Here is a 12,052-nt window from a genome sequence, read left to right as displayed (position 1 = left end):
CAGCCGTTGCCATGGGGACGGCGGGACGGCGGGGGTTGCCAAGGGGACGGAGCTCGGGAAGGGAGGGAGCGGGGCGTTGCCATGGGGATGGGGGCGGGGCCGGAGGGGAAAGGGGGCGTGGCCTGGGCTGGCGCGGGGCGGCCGGGGGTGTCCCCTGGGTCCCCCTGCCCGTCGGCGCGGAGGGGGGGGGGGGGGGACACGGACAAAGCCCGGCAGGGAGGAACTGGGGGGGGGCAGCGGCACCGGGGGGGGGCCAGGGAAGCGAGGGGACCCCGGGGGGCTGGGGGGGCTTGGAGGAGCTTGGGGGGGCGAGGAGGGGGAATTTGGGGGGGGTTAGGGGGAATTGGGGGGGCGACAAGGGGGGTTGGGGTCATTGGGGGGGCAGGGGGGTCGTGGGGGGCACGGGGGTCGTGGGGGGGGGATTGGGAAAATGGGGGGGCGTTGGGAAAAAGGGGGAGGCTTTAGGGCTCCGTCCGTGCTCTTTTTTTTTATTGGGGGGGGGGTCTGGGGGGGGGAAATGGGCCCCGGGGGGGGCGGTTGGGGCTGGGACCCCCCCTTCCAGCTGTGGGTGCAGCTGCTGCTGTGGGGGCTGCTGCTGGGGCGCCTCCTGCGTTACGGGGCTGGGGGGGCCACCGGGGAGCCCCCCCCGGGAAGGGCCAGGGGGGACCCCAAGAAAGGGGGGGGGCAGGAGGAGCCCCCCCAGGGGCAGCTTTGAGTGTGGGGACCCAAAGGTGGGGGGGGGGTCAGGTGAGCCCCCCCCATACACATCTGTACCCAAGGGACCCCCCCCAGGGGCTTTAGGGGGGGGTCAGCCATGGGGGTCCCCCCCCATCCCCAAGCAGATCTCACCTGTGTTTTTTTTTTTGGGGGGGGGGGGCTCCTGGCTGCTCCTTTGGGGGCTTATTCCTCCCCCCAGCACCAGCTGTGGGTCCACTGGGCCCTTACTGGGCCATACTGGGAAGGACTGGGGGGGGTTGGCAACCTGTGTGTGCCCCCAAAAGGCTGCTCCCCCCCCCCCCGGAATCCCCCCCATGGAGGATGCGGGGGGCCCAGCTGATCCCCCCGAGCAATGGGATCCACAAAGGGATCGGCCACCAGCGGGATCGCCGGCCACGAGCAGGAGGTGGGCCCGGGGGGGGGCTCTGGGGGGGCCTAAAAGGGTTGGGGGGGGGTTAGGAAGGGTTGAGGGGATGCTGGAGGGGTGATGTAGGGATATGAGGGGTCTGAGAGGTTTTTGGGGGGGTAATGTGGTTCTAGGGGGGGTCTTTGGGGTCCTGGGGGGTCCTAGGGGCTGTAGCCCCAGTGCTGTGGGGGCTGGTGTAGGGATTTGGGGGGTTTAGGGGGTGCCAGGAGGGGGTGCTGTGGGCCTAGGGGGTCTTGGGGGGTCCTAGGGTTGTTGCCCAGGTTCTGTGGGGTCCCAGGTGGGGGTAAGATGGGTCTGGGGGTTCACATGAGGTCCTTGGGGGTCCTAGGATGGGGTCTTGGGGGTCCTATGGGTTGTTGTGCAGGTCCTATGGGGTCTGGTGTAGGGATATGGGGGGTCCAGGGGGTCTTGGGGGGTCCTAGGATGGGGTCGTGCAGGTCCTATGGGGTCTGGTGTAGGGATTTGGGGGGTCTGGGGGGTCTTAGGATGGGGTCTTGGGGGTCCTAGGGGGTGTTGTGCAGGTCCTGTGGGGTCTGCTGGAGGGACTTAGGGGGGTTTAGGGGGCTCCAGGAGGGGGTGCTGTGGTCCTGGGGGGTCTTGGGGGTCCCGGGTGGGGGTACGACGGGTCTGGGGGTTCACATGAGGTCCTTCAGGTCCTCCACGCTGCAGCCCCCCCGTGAAGGACCCCACACAGGAGCAGGGGGCTGGGGGGAGCTGCCCCCCACCCGTGGGGACCCCCCGTGCTGGGGCAGTTTGGGACTGGGGGACGGACCCCGTGGGATGGAGGAGGAAGAGGAGGAGGAGGAGGAGGAGGAGGAGGAGGAGGAGGAGGAGGAGGAGGAGGAGGAAGAGGAGGAAGAGGAGGAAGAGGAGGAGGAGGAGGAGGAGGAGCGCTAGGGACTGACCCCAGCCCCCGTTCCCCACTCGTTTTGGGTTTCTTTCCCTCGTTTCCGACTTCCCCTTGTTAGCGATCGGCAATAAATCTCCTAATTAGCAATTAATCTCCCCGCCCTGAGGCTGTTTTGCCCGTCAGGATAATGACTGAGCGACCCCCCCCCCCCTCCCCGAGCTCACCCCCCCCAGCCCCCCGCACCTTATTTTCCCCCCCCTCTGAGGAGGAGGAAGGGAAACTGAGGTGGGGCCAGCAAAAAGCAGGAAAAAGCTCCAAAAAATCTCACAAACCGCCCCTAAACCCAAAAAAAGGGTCTCTGGGACCCCCTTGGGTGCCCCACGAGGCTGCTCCTGCGCCCATGTCCCCGATGTCCCCAATGTCCCAATGTCTTTCATGTCCCCAGTGTCCCCAATATCCCAACATCTTCCACCTTCCTGATGTCCCCAGTGTCCCCAGTATCCCCAGTATCATTGACATCCCCATGCCCCACGTCCCCAGTGCCCCCACAACCCCATCCTGGATGTCCCCATGTCCCGTGCCACCCCTGGCCCTGATGTCCCCCTGTGTCCCCCCCATCCTTGATGGCCCCATGTCCCCCTACCCCAACATCCCCCGTGTCCCCTTCATCCTCGATGTCCCCATGTCCCCCCCACCCCCACTGTCCATGTCCCCGATGTCCCCCCACGTCCCCAGCACCCCCACCATCCTCACCCCAATGTCCCCAGTGTCCCCACAACGTCCCCGGTGCCCCCCAGTTTCCCATCCTGGCTGTCCCCATGTCCCGTGCCCCCCCCCCCAGCCCTAATGTCCCCAATATCCCCATTATCCCTCGCATCCTCGCTGTCCCACTGTCCCCTCATGTCCCCATTGTCCCCCCCCCAGCCCCAAGGAGGAGGCCGTGGGGTTCCACATGCGCCTTTATCATAATAACATTAATTAATACCAAGGGTAACGAGGCGGAGCCGCCCCACGCCCACGATGCACTAAAACGGCACGTGCTGCGGGGACACGGGGACACCCCGGGGACACGGCCCGGCGCTGATTGTCACCGCGTGGCCCCGCGTCCCCACGTCCCCTCTGTCCCCGGGCTTGTCCCCCAAGGGGCCACCGCGGGCCGTGTCCCCGTGTCCCGTCCCCGTCGTGTCCCCGTGTCACGTCGCCGCGTCCCCGTGTCACATCCGTGGTGTCCTTCAGCGCCACGTCCCCGTGCCACCTCTCCGTGTCACCTCTCCGTGCCGTGTCACGTCCTCGTGCCACCTCTGTCCCTCTCCAGCGCCGCGTCCCCGTGCCACATCCCCGTGCCACCTCCGTGCCGTCCCGCCGTGTCACCTCTCCGTGCCGTGTCCCCGCGCCGTCCCTCTCCGTGCCGTGTCCCCGTGCCACTTGCCAATGTCACATCCCCACGAGCCGCCTCCGCGCCATGTCCCCGGGGTGTCCCCCGTGTCCCCGCGCCACCTCCCCACGTGCAACGTCCCCGTGCCACCTCCTCATGTCACATCCCCGTGTCACGGCCCGTCGCGCTGCACCCGCGTCACATCCCGGGCCGTGTCCCCGTGTCACGTCCCCGTGTCACAGCCACGGTGTGCCACATCCCCGTGCCACGTCCCCATGTCACAGCCACGTGTCACACTGAGGTGTGCCGTGTTCCTGTGTCACGCCACGGTGCACCATGTCCTCGTGTCACGTCCCCGTGTCACAGCCGCGTGTCACGCCACGGTGTGCCGTGTCCCCGTGCCGTGTCCTTGTGCCATGTCCCCATGTCACGTTCCCGTGTCACGCCACGGTGTGCCGTGTCCCCTTGCCGTGTCCCCATGTCACATCCCCGTGTCACAGCCACGTGTCACATCCTTGTGTCACACCATGGTGTGCCACGTCCCCGTGCCATGTCCCCTGCCAGCACCCCCTAGCTGGGTCCCGTCCCCAGACACTGGGGTTGGGGACAGGGACAGCGGCACCCACAGCGGGGAAACTGAGGCAGGGGCCACCAGGGTGTGGGGGTGTGTGTGTGTGGGGGGGGGACACGGGCACCCCCCCGCGTTGCCACGGGGCTTTTTGGGACGAGCAAAGCAGGAGGGGACACGGCGGGACACACGGCAGGGTGGTGACACCGCGACGCGTCGCGACGCGCCGGGCTGGCGGTGGCCGTCGTGGGCGGCCCCGGGGGGGCCCCCGGGGGGGGGTCCCGGGGTTGGGGGGGGGGGGCCCCGGGTGCTACCTGGTGAAGAAGGGGAGGTGGTGCTGGCTGAGGCCACCGGCGGTGCGTGGGGACTCTGTCCTGGCCATGACGTCCTTGAACCACGAGGCCACGTCCACCTCCAGCGTCTCGTAGCGCTTGATGAAGTTGTGCTCCTGGGGGGGACACGGGGGGGACACGTGGGGACAAGGCGGGGACACAGGGGGACACAAGGGGGCACGGGGAGGGTGGCCCCGAGGGTCTGTGCATGCATTGTGGGGAGGGGGAGATGTGGGAATGGGGGGCGGGATGTGGGGAGATGGGGACAATGTGGGGACACCAGGACGGGGACATTGTGGGGACACACAGGGACACACAGGGACATGGGGACAGGGACACGTGGACAACATGGGGACACAGGGTGTGGGGACAACAGGACGGGGACAAAATGGGGACGTGGGATGTGGGGACACACGTGGACATGAGGATGGGGACAATGCAGGGACAGGGATTTGGGGACACACATGGGGACACCAGGACAACACGGGGACACCAGGATGGGGACAGGGACACGGGGACACATGTGGACAACACAGGGACAGGGACATGAGGACACACGTGGGGACACCAGGATGGGGACAAGGTGGGGACAGGGACATGGGGACACCAGGACAGGGACAGGGACACCATGGGGACACCAGGACGGGGACACCATGGGGACAGGGACACCGTGGGGACAGGGCCAGCAGGCACCCACCAGTAACTTGTTGTACTTTGGTCTCTTCCTGTGGTCCTTGGTGAGGCTGCGGGACAGGGCACAAGGTCAGCGCCTCGGGGACCCGCGGGGACAGCTTGGGGACGCGTCCCCGCGTCGGGGGGGGGTGGCCCTGTCACCCACCAGTCCCTGACGAAGGCCTGGAAGTCCCCGGAGAAGCCCATGGCGGGGGGCAGCAGCGGGGGGTCCTCCTGCAGCACCTTCGTCAGCACCTCGAAGTCCGTCTTGCAGTTCTGGTACGGGAACTGCCCCGTGGCCAGCTCCACCTGCGGGGACAGCGTGGGGACAGTGTGGGGACAGTGTGGGGACACGGCCAGGGACGCCGCGGGATGTGGATGGGACGTGGTGGCATCACGGCTTCGTGGGGGGACACGTTGGGGACACGGGGATGGGTTGGGGACGTGCTAGGGACACGGGGACATGCTGGGGACGTGTTGGGGACACGCTACGGATACATTAGGGACACGGGGATGGGTTGGGGACATTCGAGGGACATGTTGGGGACATGGGGATGTGTTGGGGACATGCTCGGGGTGCATAAGGGACACAGGGATGGGTTGGGGACACGTTGGGGACACACTGGGGACACGGGGACGTCTTGGGGATGGGTTAGGGACATGGTGATGTTCCAGGGACATGTTGGGGACATGGGGACACATTGGGGACACGCTGGGGATGTGTTGGGGACGTGGTGGGCACATTCCAGGGACACACTGGGGGCATGGAGACACGTTGGGGACACATTAGGGACATGGGGATGGGTTGGGGACATGTTGGGGACACAGGGAAGTGTTGGGGACGTGCTGGGGACATTCCAGGGACACATTGGGGACACGTTGGGGACACATTCGGGACACGGAATAGGTTGGAGACGTGTTTGGGACACCTTGGGGACATGGGGACGTGTTTGGGATGGGTTGGGGACGTGGTGGAGACGTTGCAGGGACGCGGGGACAGGTTGGGGACAGGTTGGGGACAGGTTGGGGGTGCATTAGGGACACGGGGATGGGTTGGGGACATTCTGGGGACGCATTAGGGACACGGGGACAGGTTGGGGACATTTTGGGGACGGGTTAGGGACACGGGGACGGGTTGGGGACAGGTTGGGGACAGGTGGCACTGACCAGGGAGATGCCGAGGCTCCAGACGTCGGCGCGGATGTCGTAGTCGGGCTTGGTGGGGTCGGGGGGGTCGATGCGCTCCGGCTGCACGAGGAATGGGGGGGGGGCTGAGGGTGCTGGGGGGGGGGCAGCACCCCCAAAAACCCCGACACCAACCCCGGAATGTCCCCAAACAGCCCCCCGCACCCCAAAACACCCCCCTGCACCCCAAAACACCCCCCAGCACCCTCCCAGCACCCCAAAATGCCCCCCAAAGACCCAGATTTTGGGTGCAGCCCCCCCCCCGCAGAGCCCCCCAGCACTGCACTCACGGCTCCGCTCCTCCCAGCACCCTGGGGTGCTCCCCACCCCATGGCAGCACCCTGGGGTGCTCCCCAGCCCCCTGAGCAGCACCCTGGGGTGAACCTGTCCCCAAAAGGCAGCACCCTGGGGTGCTCTCCATCCCCACAAGGAACCCTGGGGTGCTCCCCAGCCCCCTGAGCAGCACCCTAGGGTGCTCCCCACCCCAAGACAGCACCCTGAGGTGACCCCACTCCCCCAAAGCAGCACCCTAGGGTGCTCCCCACCCCAAGACAGCACCTTAAGGTGTTCCCCAACCCCCCGAGCAGCACCCTAGGGTGCTCCCCACCCCAAGACAGCACCCTGAGGTGACCCCACTCCCCCAAAACAGCACCCTAGGGTGCTCCCCACCCCAAGACAGCATCCTGGGGTGCTCCCCAGCCCCTTGAGCAGCACCCTAGGGTGCTCCCCACCCCAGGACAGCACCCTGGGCTGACTTCACTCCCCCAAAGCAGCACCCTGGGGTGCTCCCCACCCCAAGACAGCACCTTGGGGTGTTCCCCAGCCCCCTCAGCAGCACCCTGGGGTGACCCCCACTCCCCACAAGGAACCCTGGGGTGCTCCCCACCCCAAGGCAGCACCCTGGGGTGCTCTCCATCCCCACAACGAACACTGGGGTGCTCCCCGTCCCCCTGAGCAGCACCCTAGGGTGCTCCCCACCCCAAGACAGCACCTTGAGGTGTTCCCCAACCCCCCGAGCAGCACCCTAGGGTGCTCCCCCCCCAAAGCAGCACCCTAGAGTGCTCCCCACCCCAAGACAGCACCCTGGGGTGCTCCCCACTCCCCTCGAGCACCACTCCGGCTTGCTCCCCACCCACCGGGGTGCTCCCCACGCCCCGAGGCACCCCCCACCCGGGCACCCATGGGTGCTCACGGCCATGTAGGCGGCGCAGCCGGCGCTGCGGGTCTTGGCCTTGGAGTCGACGAGGCGGCCGCTGATGCCGAAATCGCAGAGCTTGACCTGGCCCCGCTCGTCCAGGAGGATGTTGGAGGGCTTGACGTCGCGGTGGATCACCCCGTGCTTCTCCTTCAGGTAGAACAGCGCCTTCACGATCTGCAAAAAGGCCGTGGGGGGGGTCAGCGGGGGTCCCTCGGGGTTTGGGGGGTGTCCCCGTGGCCCCCCCGGGGGTCCCCAGCTCACCGCCACCGTCATCTTGCCCAGGATGCGCTCGGGGATGGGGCCCTGGATGCGTTTCTTGAGCTTCTCGGCGCAGGTGCCCATCAGCTCCATGGCGATGAAGACGTCGGTCTGGGGGGGGAGGGGGAAGGCAAAAAGGGGGGGTTGGTGGGGGTGGGGAGGGGGGTTGGGGGTGTGGGGAGGGGGTACGGTGGTGGGGAGAGGTCTAGGGGGACGGGTAGGGGGGTTAGAGGGGCTGGGGGTGTGGGTCTCAGGGATGGGGAGGGGGTTCTGGGGCATGGGGGAGGGGGGGGGTGTGGGGAGGGGGCTGGGGGTGTGGGGAGGGGGGCTGGGGGCAGTGGGAGGGGGGGGGTCTGGGGCATGGGAAGGGGGTCCCAGGGATGGGGAAGGGGTCTAGGGGTGTGGGGAGAAGGGCTGGGGGGGTAGGGGAGGGGGTCCCAGGGATGGGGAGGGGGTTCTGGGGCAGGGGGGGTCAGATGAGGGCATGGGGAGGGGTTGGATCCTGGGGGTGCAGGGGACACCCCCTGGGGTAAACTGGGGGACAGGGATGGCACAAATGGGGACTGGGAGGGACGGGGGGGGATAGGGACGGGTCCTGGCAGCCCTGGGTGACACGGGAGGGGTCCTGGCACCCCTGGGGGACTCAGAATGGGGTCCTGGCACCCCGGGGGGGACGGGGACAGATGGGGACAAGGTCCTGGCACCCTTGGGTGACACAGGATGGGGTCCTGGTGCCACTGGGGGATGTGGGATGGGGGTGTGGGACCCCCGGGGGATGTGGGACGGGGTCCTGGCACCCCTGGGGGGCACAGGGACAGATGGGGACAAGGTTCTGGCACCCTTGGGTGACACAGGACGGTGTCCTGGTGCCACTGGGGGACACAGGATGGGTCCTGGCACCACTGGGGGGACACAGGAGGGGTCCTGGCACCCCTGGGGGACATCGAACAGGGTCCTGGGACCCCCAGGGGACGTGGGAGGGGGTCCTGGCACCCCCGGGATCAAACCCTGGAGGTTCTGAGCACGAAATTGCACCAAGCACGGGGCCACGAGGGACACGACCCAGCCCCGACACCCCCAGGGCCGTTGGGGGCCACATCCTGACCCCGGGGGGGGGCGTAAAGAGCACGGGGGGGGGGCTCACGTTGGTGATGAAGGTGCCGAAGCACTGCACGATGTAGGGGCAGTCGTGGCTCTTCAGCACCACGTCCAGGTCCATCAGGATGCGCTTGTTCTCCTCCCGGTTCCCCGAGCGCCGCATTTGCTGGGTCAAAAACGAAAAGGGGGGGGTGTCAGATAAATTCTGGGGGGGGTCACGCACCCAGGAACCCCTCCTGGCCCCCCCCCAGGGCCCCACCTTGACGGCGATGACGTGCCCCGTCTTGCGGAAGCGCATCTTCCAGACCTGCCCGCAGGTGCCGCTGCCGATCTCGCCCAGGTTCTCCAGGTCGTTGATCTCCGCCTGGTAGCGCTGAGGGGGGGGGGGGACACACGGGGGGGTCAGGGGGGTGTGGGGGACACGGGGGGGTGTGGGGGGGTCAAAGGGACAAGGGGGGGTCCAGGGGGAAAGCCCCATCCCCCAGCAACCCCCCTGTCCCTGTCCCCAAGGGTCATTGCTGTGCCCCCCCTCTGTGTCCCCGCGTGTCCCCCCTCATCCCTGAGTGCCCCCCCCCTGCCGTGGTCCCAAATCTGCCCCCCCCCCCCATGCCCCCAAGTGTCCCCCCCCCCGTCCCTAAATGTCCCCCTGGTTTCCCCAAATCTCCCCCCCGTGTCCCTGAGGGCCCCCCCCATGTGTCCCCAATGTCCCCCCATGACCCAAGGGCCCCCCCTGTGACCCCAGTGTCCCCCCCATGGTCCCAATGTCCCCTCACAACCCCAAGGCCCCCCCCCGTCACCCCAAGCACCCCCCCGTGACCCCGAGAACCCCTCCCGTGTCCCCAATGTCCCCCCTGTGACCCCGAGGGCCCCCCCCACAACCCCAATCTCCCCCCCCACATCCCCAATGTCCCCCCTGTGTCCCCAACCACCCCCCCATGACCCCTCTGTGACCCCCCCCCATGTCCCCAATGTCCCCCCCGTGTCCCCAATGCCCCCCCCGTGCCCCCAATGTCCCCCCCGTGCCCCCAATGCCCCCCCCGCGCCTCCAATGTCCCCCCCCACAACCCCAATCTCCCCCCCGTGCCCCCAGTGTCCCCCCGGTGTCCCCAACCACCCCCCCATGACCCCCCTGTGACCCCCCATGACCCCTCTGTGACCCCCCCGTGTCCCCAATGTCCCCCCCATGTCCCCAAGTGCCTCCCCCATGTCCCCAACGCCCCCCCCGCGCCCACCTGCCCCCCCACGGTGAGGTATCCGGTCTGCTTCATGATCTCCTGCAGCTTCTGGTCGATCTCGATGCTGGGGAGAGGGGGAGAGGCCGGCCGGCCAATCAGGAGGCAGCGAGGGAGAGCCCAGCCAATCGGCACGGAGGACGGGAGTGCCCGGCCAATCGGCAGAGGGCGGGATGGCCGCCCGGCCAATCAGGAGCGGAGGGCCGCCCAGCCAATCGGCATGAAGGGAGGTTGGTGGTGGGCAACCCTTGCATGGAGGGGTTGGCCAATCAGAGCGCGAGCTTCCGGCCAATCAGAGTGCAGGGGATCTGGCTCTCTGGCCAATCGGCACGCACAGACTCCTGCTGGCCTGGCCAATCAGCACATAGGAATCTGATGCCTGGCCAATCAGCAGCCAGGGAACCTTATTGAGGATCTGTCCAATCAGGAGGCAGAGGCCACATCTGCAGCAGCCTATCAGCACGCGCCTTGCCTCCCTGCCAGGCCAATCAGCACAGGGGGGTTCCGAGACACCCAGCCAATCAACACAGCCCTTCTGCCTGCCCAGCCAATCAGCAGCTAGGCCTTTCTGCACAGCTGGCCAATCAGCACATGCCTCCTGCCTGGCCTATCAGCACACGCGATCCCCCTCTACTCTAGCCAATCAGCACACGCAATCCCCTTCTCCTCTGGCCAATCAGCACACAGAGGCTCCTACCTCCCTGACCAATCAGGGCACAGGATCCCCTTCTCCTTTAGCCAATCAGCACAGAGTCTCCCACCTCCCTGACCAACCGGCCAATCACAGCGTGCCGAACAACCGGCCAATCAGCACAGGCGCCAGGCTGGCCCTCTGGGCCAATCAGCAGGCAGGATCCCATGCTGGCTGAGCCAATGAGGTCCCGGGAGGCCCTGGGGGGGGCCTGGGGGGGTCCAGAGGGCCCAGGAGGGTCTGGGGGGGTCCAGGGGACACCGGAGGGGGTCCAGAGGGGTCCTGGAGGATCCAGGGGGGGCCCAGGGGGCCCCAGGGGGACCTGGGGGGGTCCAGGGGGCTCTGGGGGGGTCCAGGAGGGTACCGGGGGGGGTAGGGGGGTTCAGGAGGGTCCAGGGGACCCTGGGGGCGCCAGGAGGGTCCAGGAGGGTACCAGGAACCCCCATGGGGGGTCCAGGGGGGTACCAGGAGGGTCCTGGGGGGGTCCAGAAGGCCCTTGGGGGGGTCCAGGAGGGGGCTGGGGGCCCAAGGAGGGTCTGGGGGGGTCCAGAGGAGCCTGAGGGAGCCGGGGGGGGGGGTCCAGAGGGGGGGGACCAGGAGGGTCCAGGGGGCTCCGAGGTGATCCAGAAAACCCAGGAGAGTGCAGGGGGCCCCGGGGGGGGTCCAGGAGGGATCAGGGAGACCTGGGGGTGTCTGGGGGGGGGGGTCCCGGGGGGGGGGGTCACCCACCTCTCCACGCTGCGGGGCACCAGGAAGGGCGGCTGGGGCAGCCCCAGCATGTTGCGGGGCCGCGAGGGGGGCGGCGGGTGCTGGGCGCCCTCGGGGGCCGCGGCTCGGCCCCCCCCGTCGCTCACCAGGGGCAACTGCAGAGCTGAGGGGGGGGGGAGAGAAAGAGGAGGTCAGAGAGCCCCCCCCCCGAAAAAGCACGGCCCCAAAACCCTCCCGAAATTAACCCCAAAAAGGCTCGAAACGCCCCGAAAGCAGCGCGCCAAAAAGGCGCCCTGGAATAGCGGGTAAAACAGCCCGAAGTGGCCCAAATTACCCCAAAAAACAGCCCCTCCCCCCCCCCCCCAAAAAAGATCCAAAATATCCCAAAATCAGACTCCCAAATCGCCTCCAAAAAAAACCCAAAACACCCCCAAATCAGCCCCAAAACCACCCCAAACCCCCCCAAATCACCCCCCAAAACCAGCCCACAAAAAACACCAATATCAGCCCCCCAAAACTACCCCAAAAACCACCCCAAATGCCCCAAAACCAGCCCCCTCCCCCAAAAAAAGCAGAAACAGCCCCCCAAAGAAAACAAAACTGTCCCAAAATCACTCCCCCAAACCACCAAAATCACCCCCAAAACTGCCTCAAAATCACCCCCAAAACCATCCCCCCCAAAACACCCAAAACCACCCCAAAAATCCCAACCCAAACCCTCCCCTCCCCCCCTTAACCCAT

At 67.2% G+C, this 12,052-nt stretch overlaps 1 protein-coding gene across 1 annotated transcript; it reads right to left on the bottom strand.

Moving 5' to 3' along the window:
• Positions 1–2,940: 2,940 nt before the first annotated feature.
• Positions 2,941–11,474, bottom strand: MAP2K7 (mitogen-activated protein kinase kinase 7; the record flags this gene model as incomplete). Its single annotated transcript, XM_082786053.1, has 10 exons — positions 2,941–4,385; positions 4,967–5,012; positions 5,108–5,250; positions 6,109–6,189; positions 7,319–7,498; positions 7,586–7,693; positions 8,727–8,846; positions 8,940–9,053; positions 9,913–9,979; positions 11,333–11,474. Coding segments are annotated over 10 exons (1,139 nt in total), but the record flags the coding sequence as incomplete, so codon positions are not given.
• Between the last annotated feature and the right edge of the window lie 578 nt (positions 11,475–12,052).

This window comes from Aythya marila, assembly GCF_965140915.1.
Source record: "Aythya marila genome assembly, contig: HAP1_HAP1_SCAFFOLD_110, whole genome shotgun sequence".
Classification (NCBI taxonomy): domain Eukaryota; kingdom Metazoa; phylum Chordata; class Aves; order Anseriformes; family Anatidae; genus Aythya; species Aythya marila.
The sequence above is the reverse complement of the archived record's forward strand: the minus strand, read 5'-3'. Positions and strand labels throughout refer to the sequence as shown.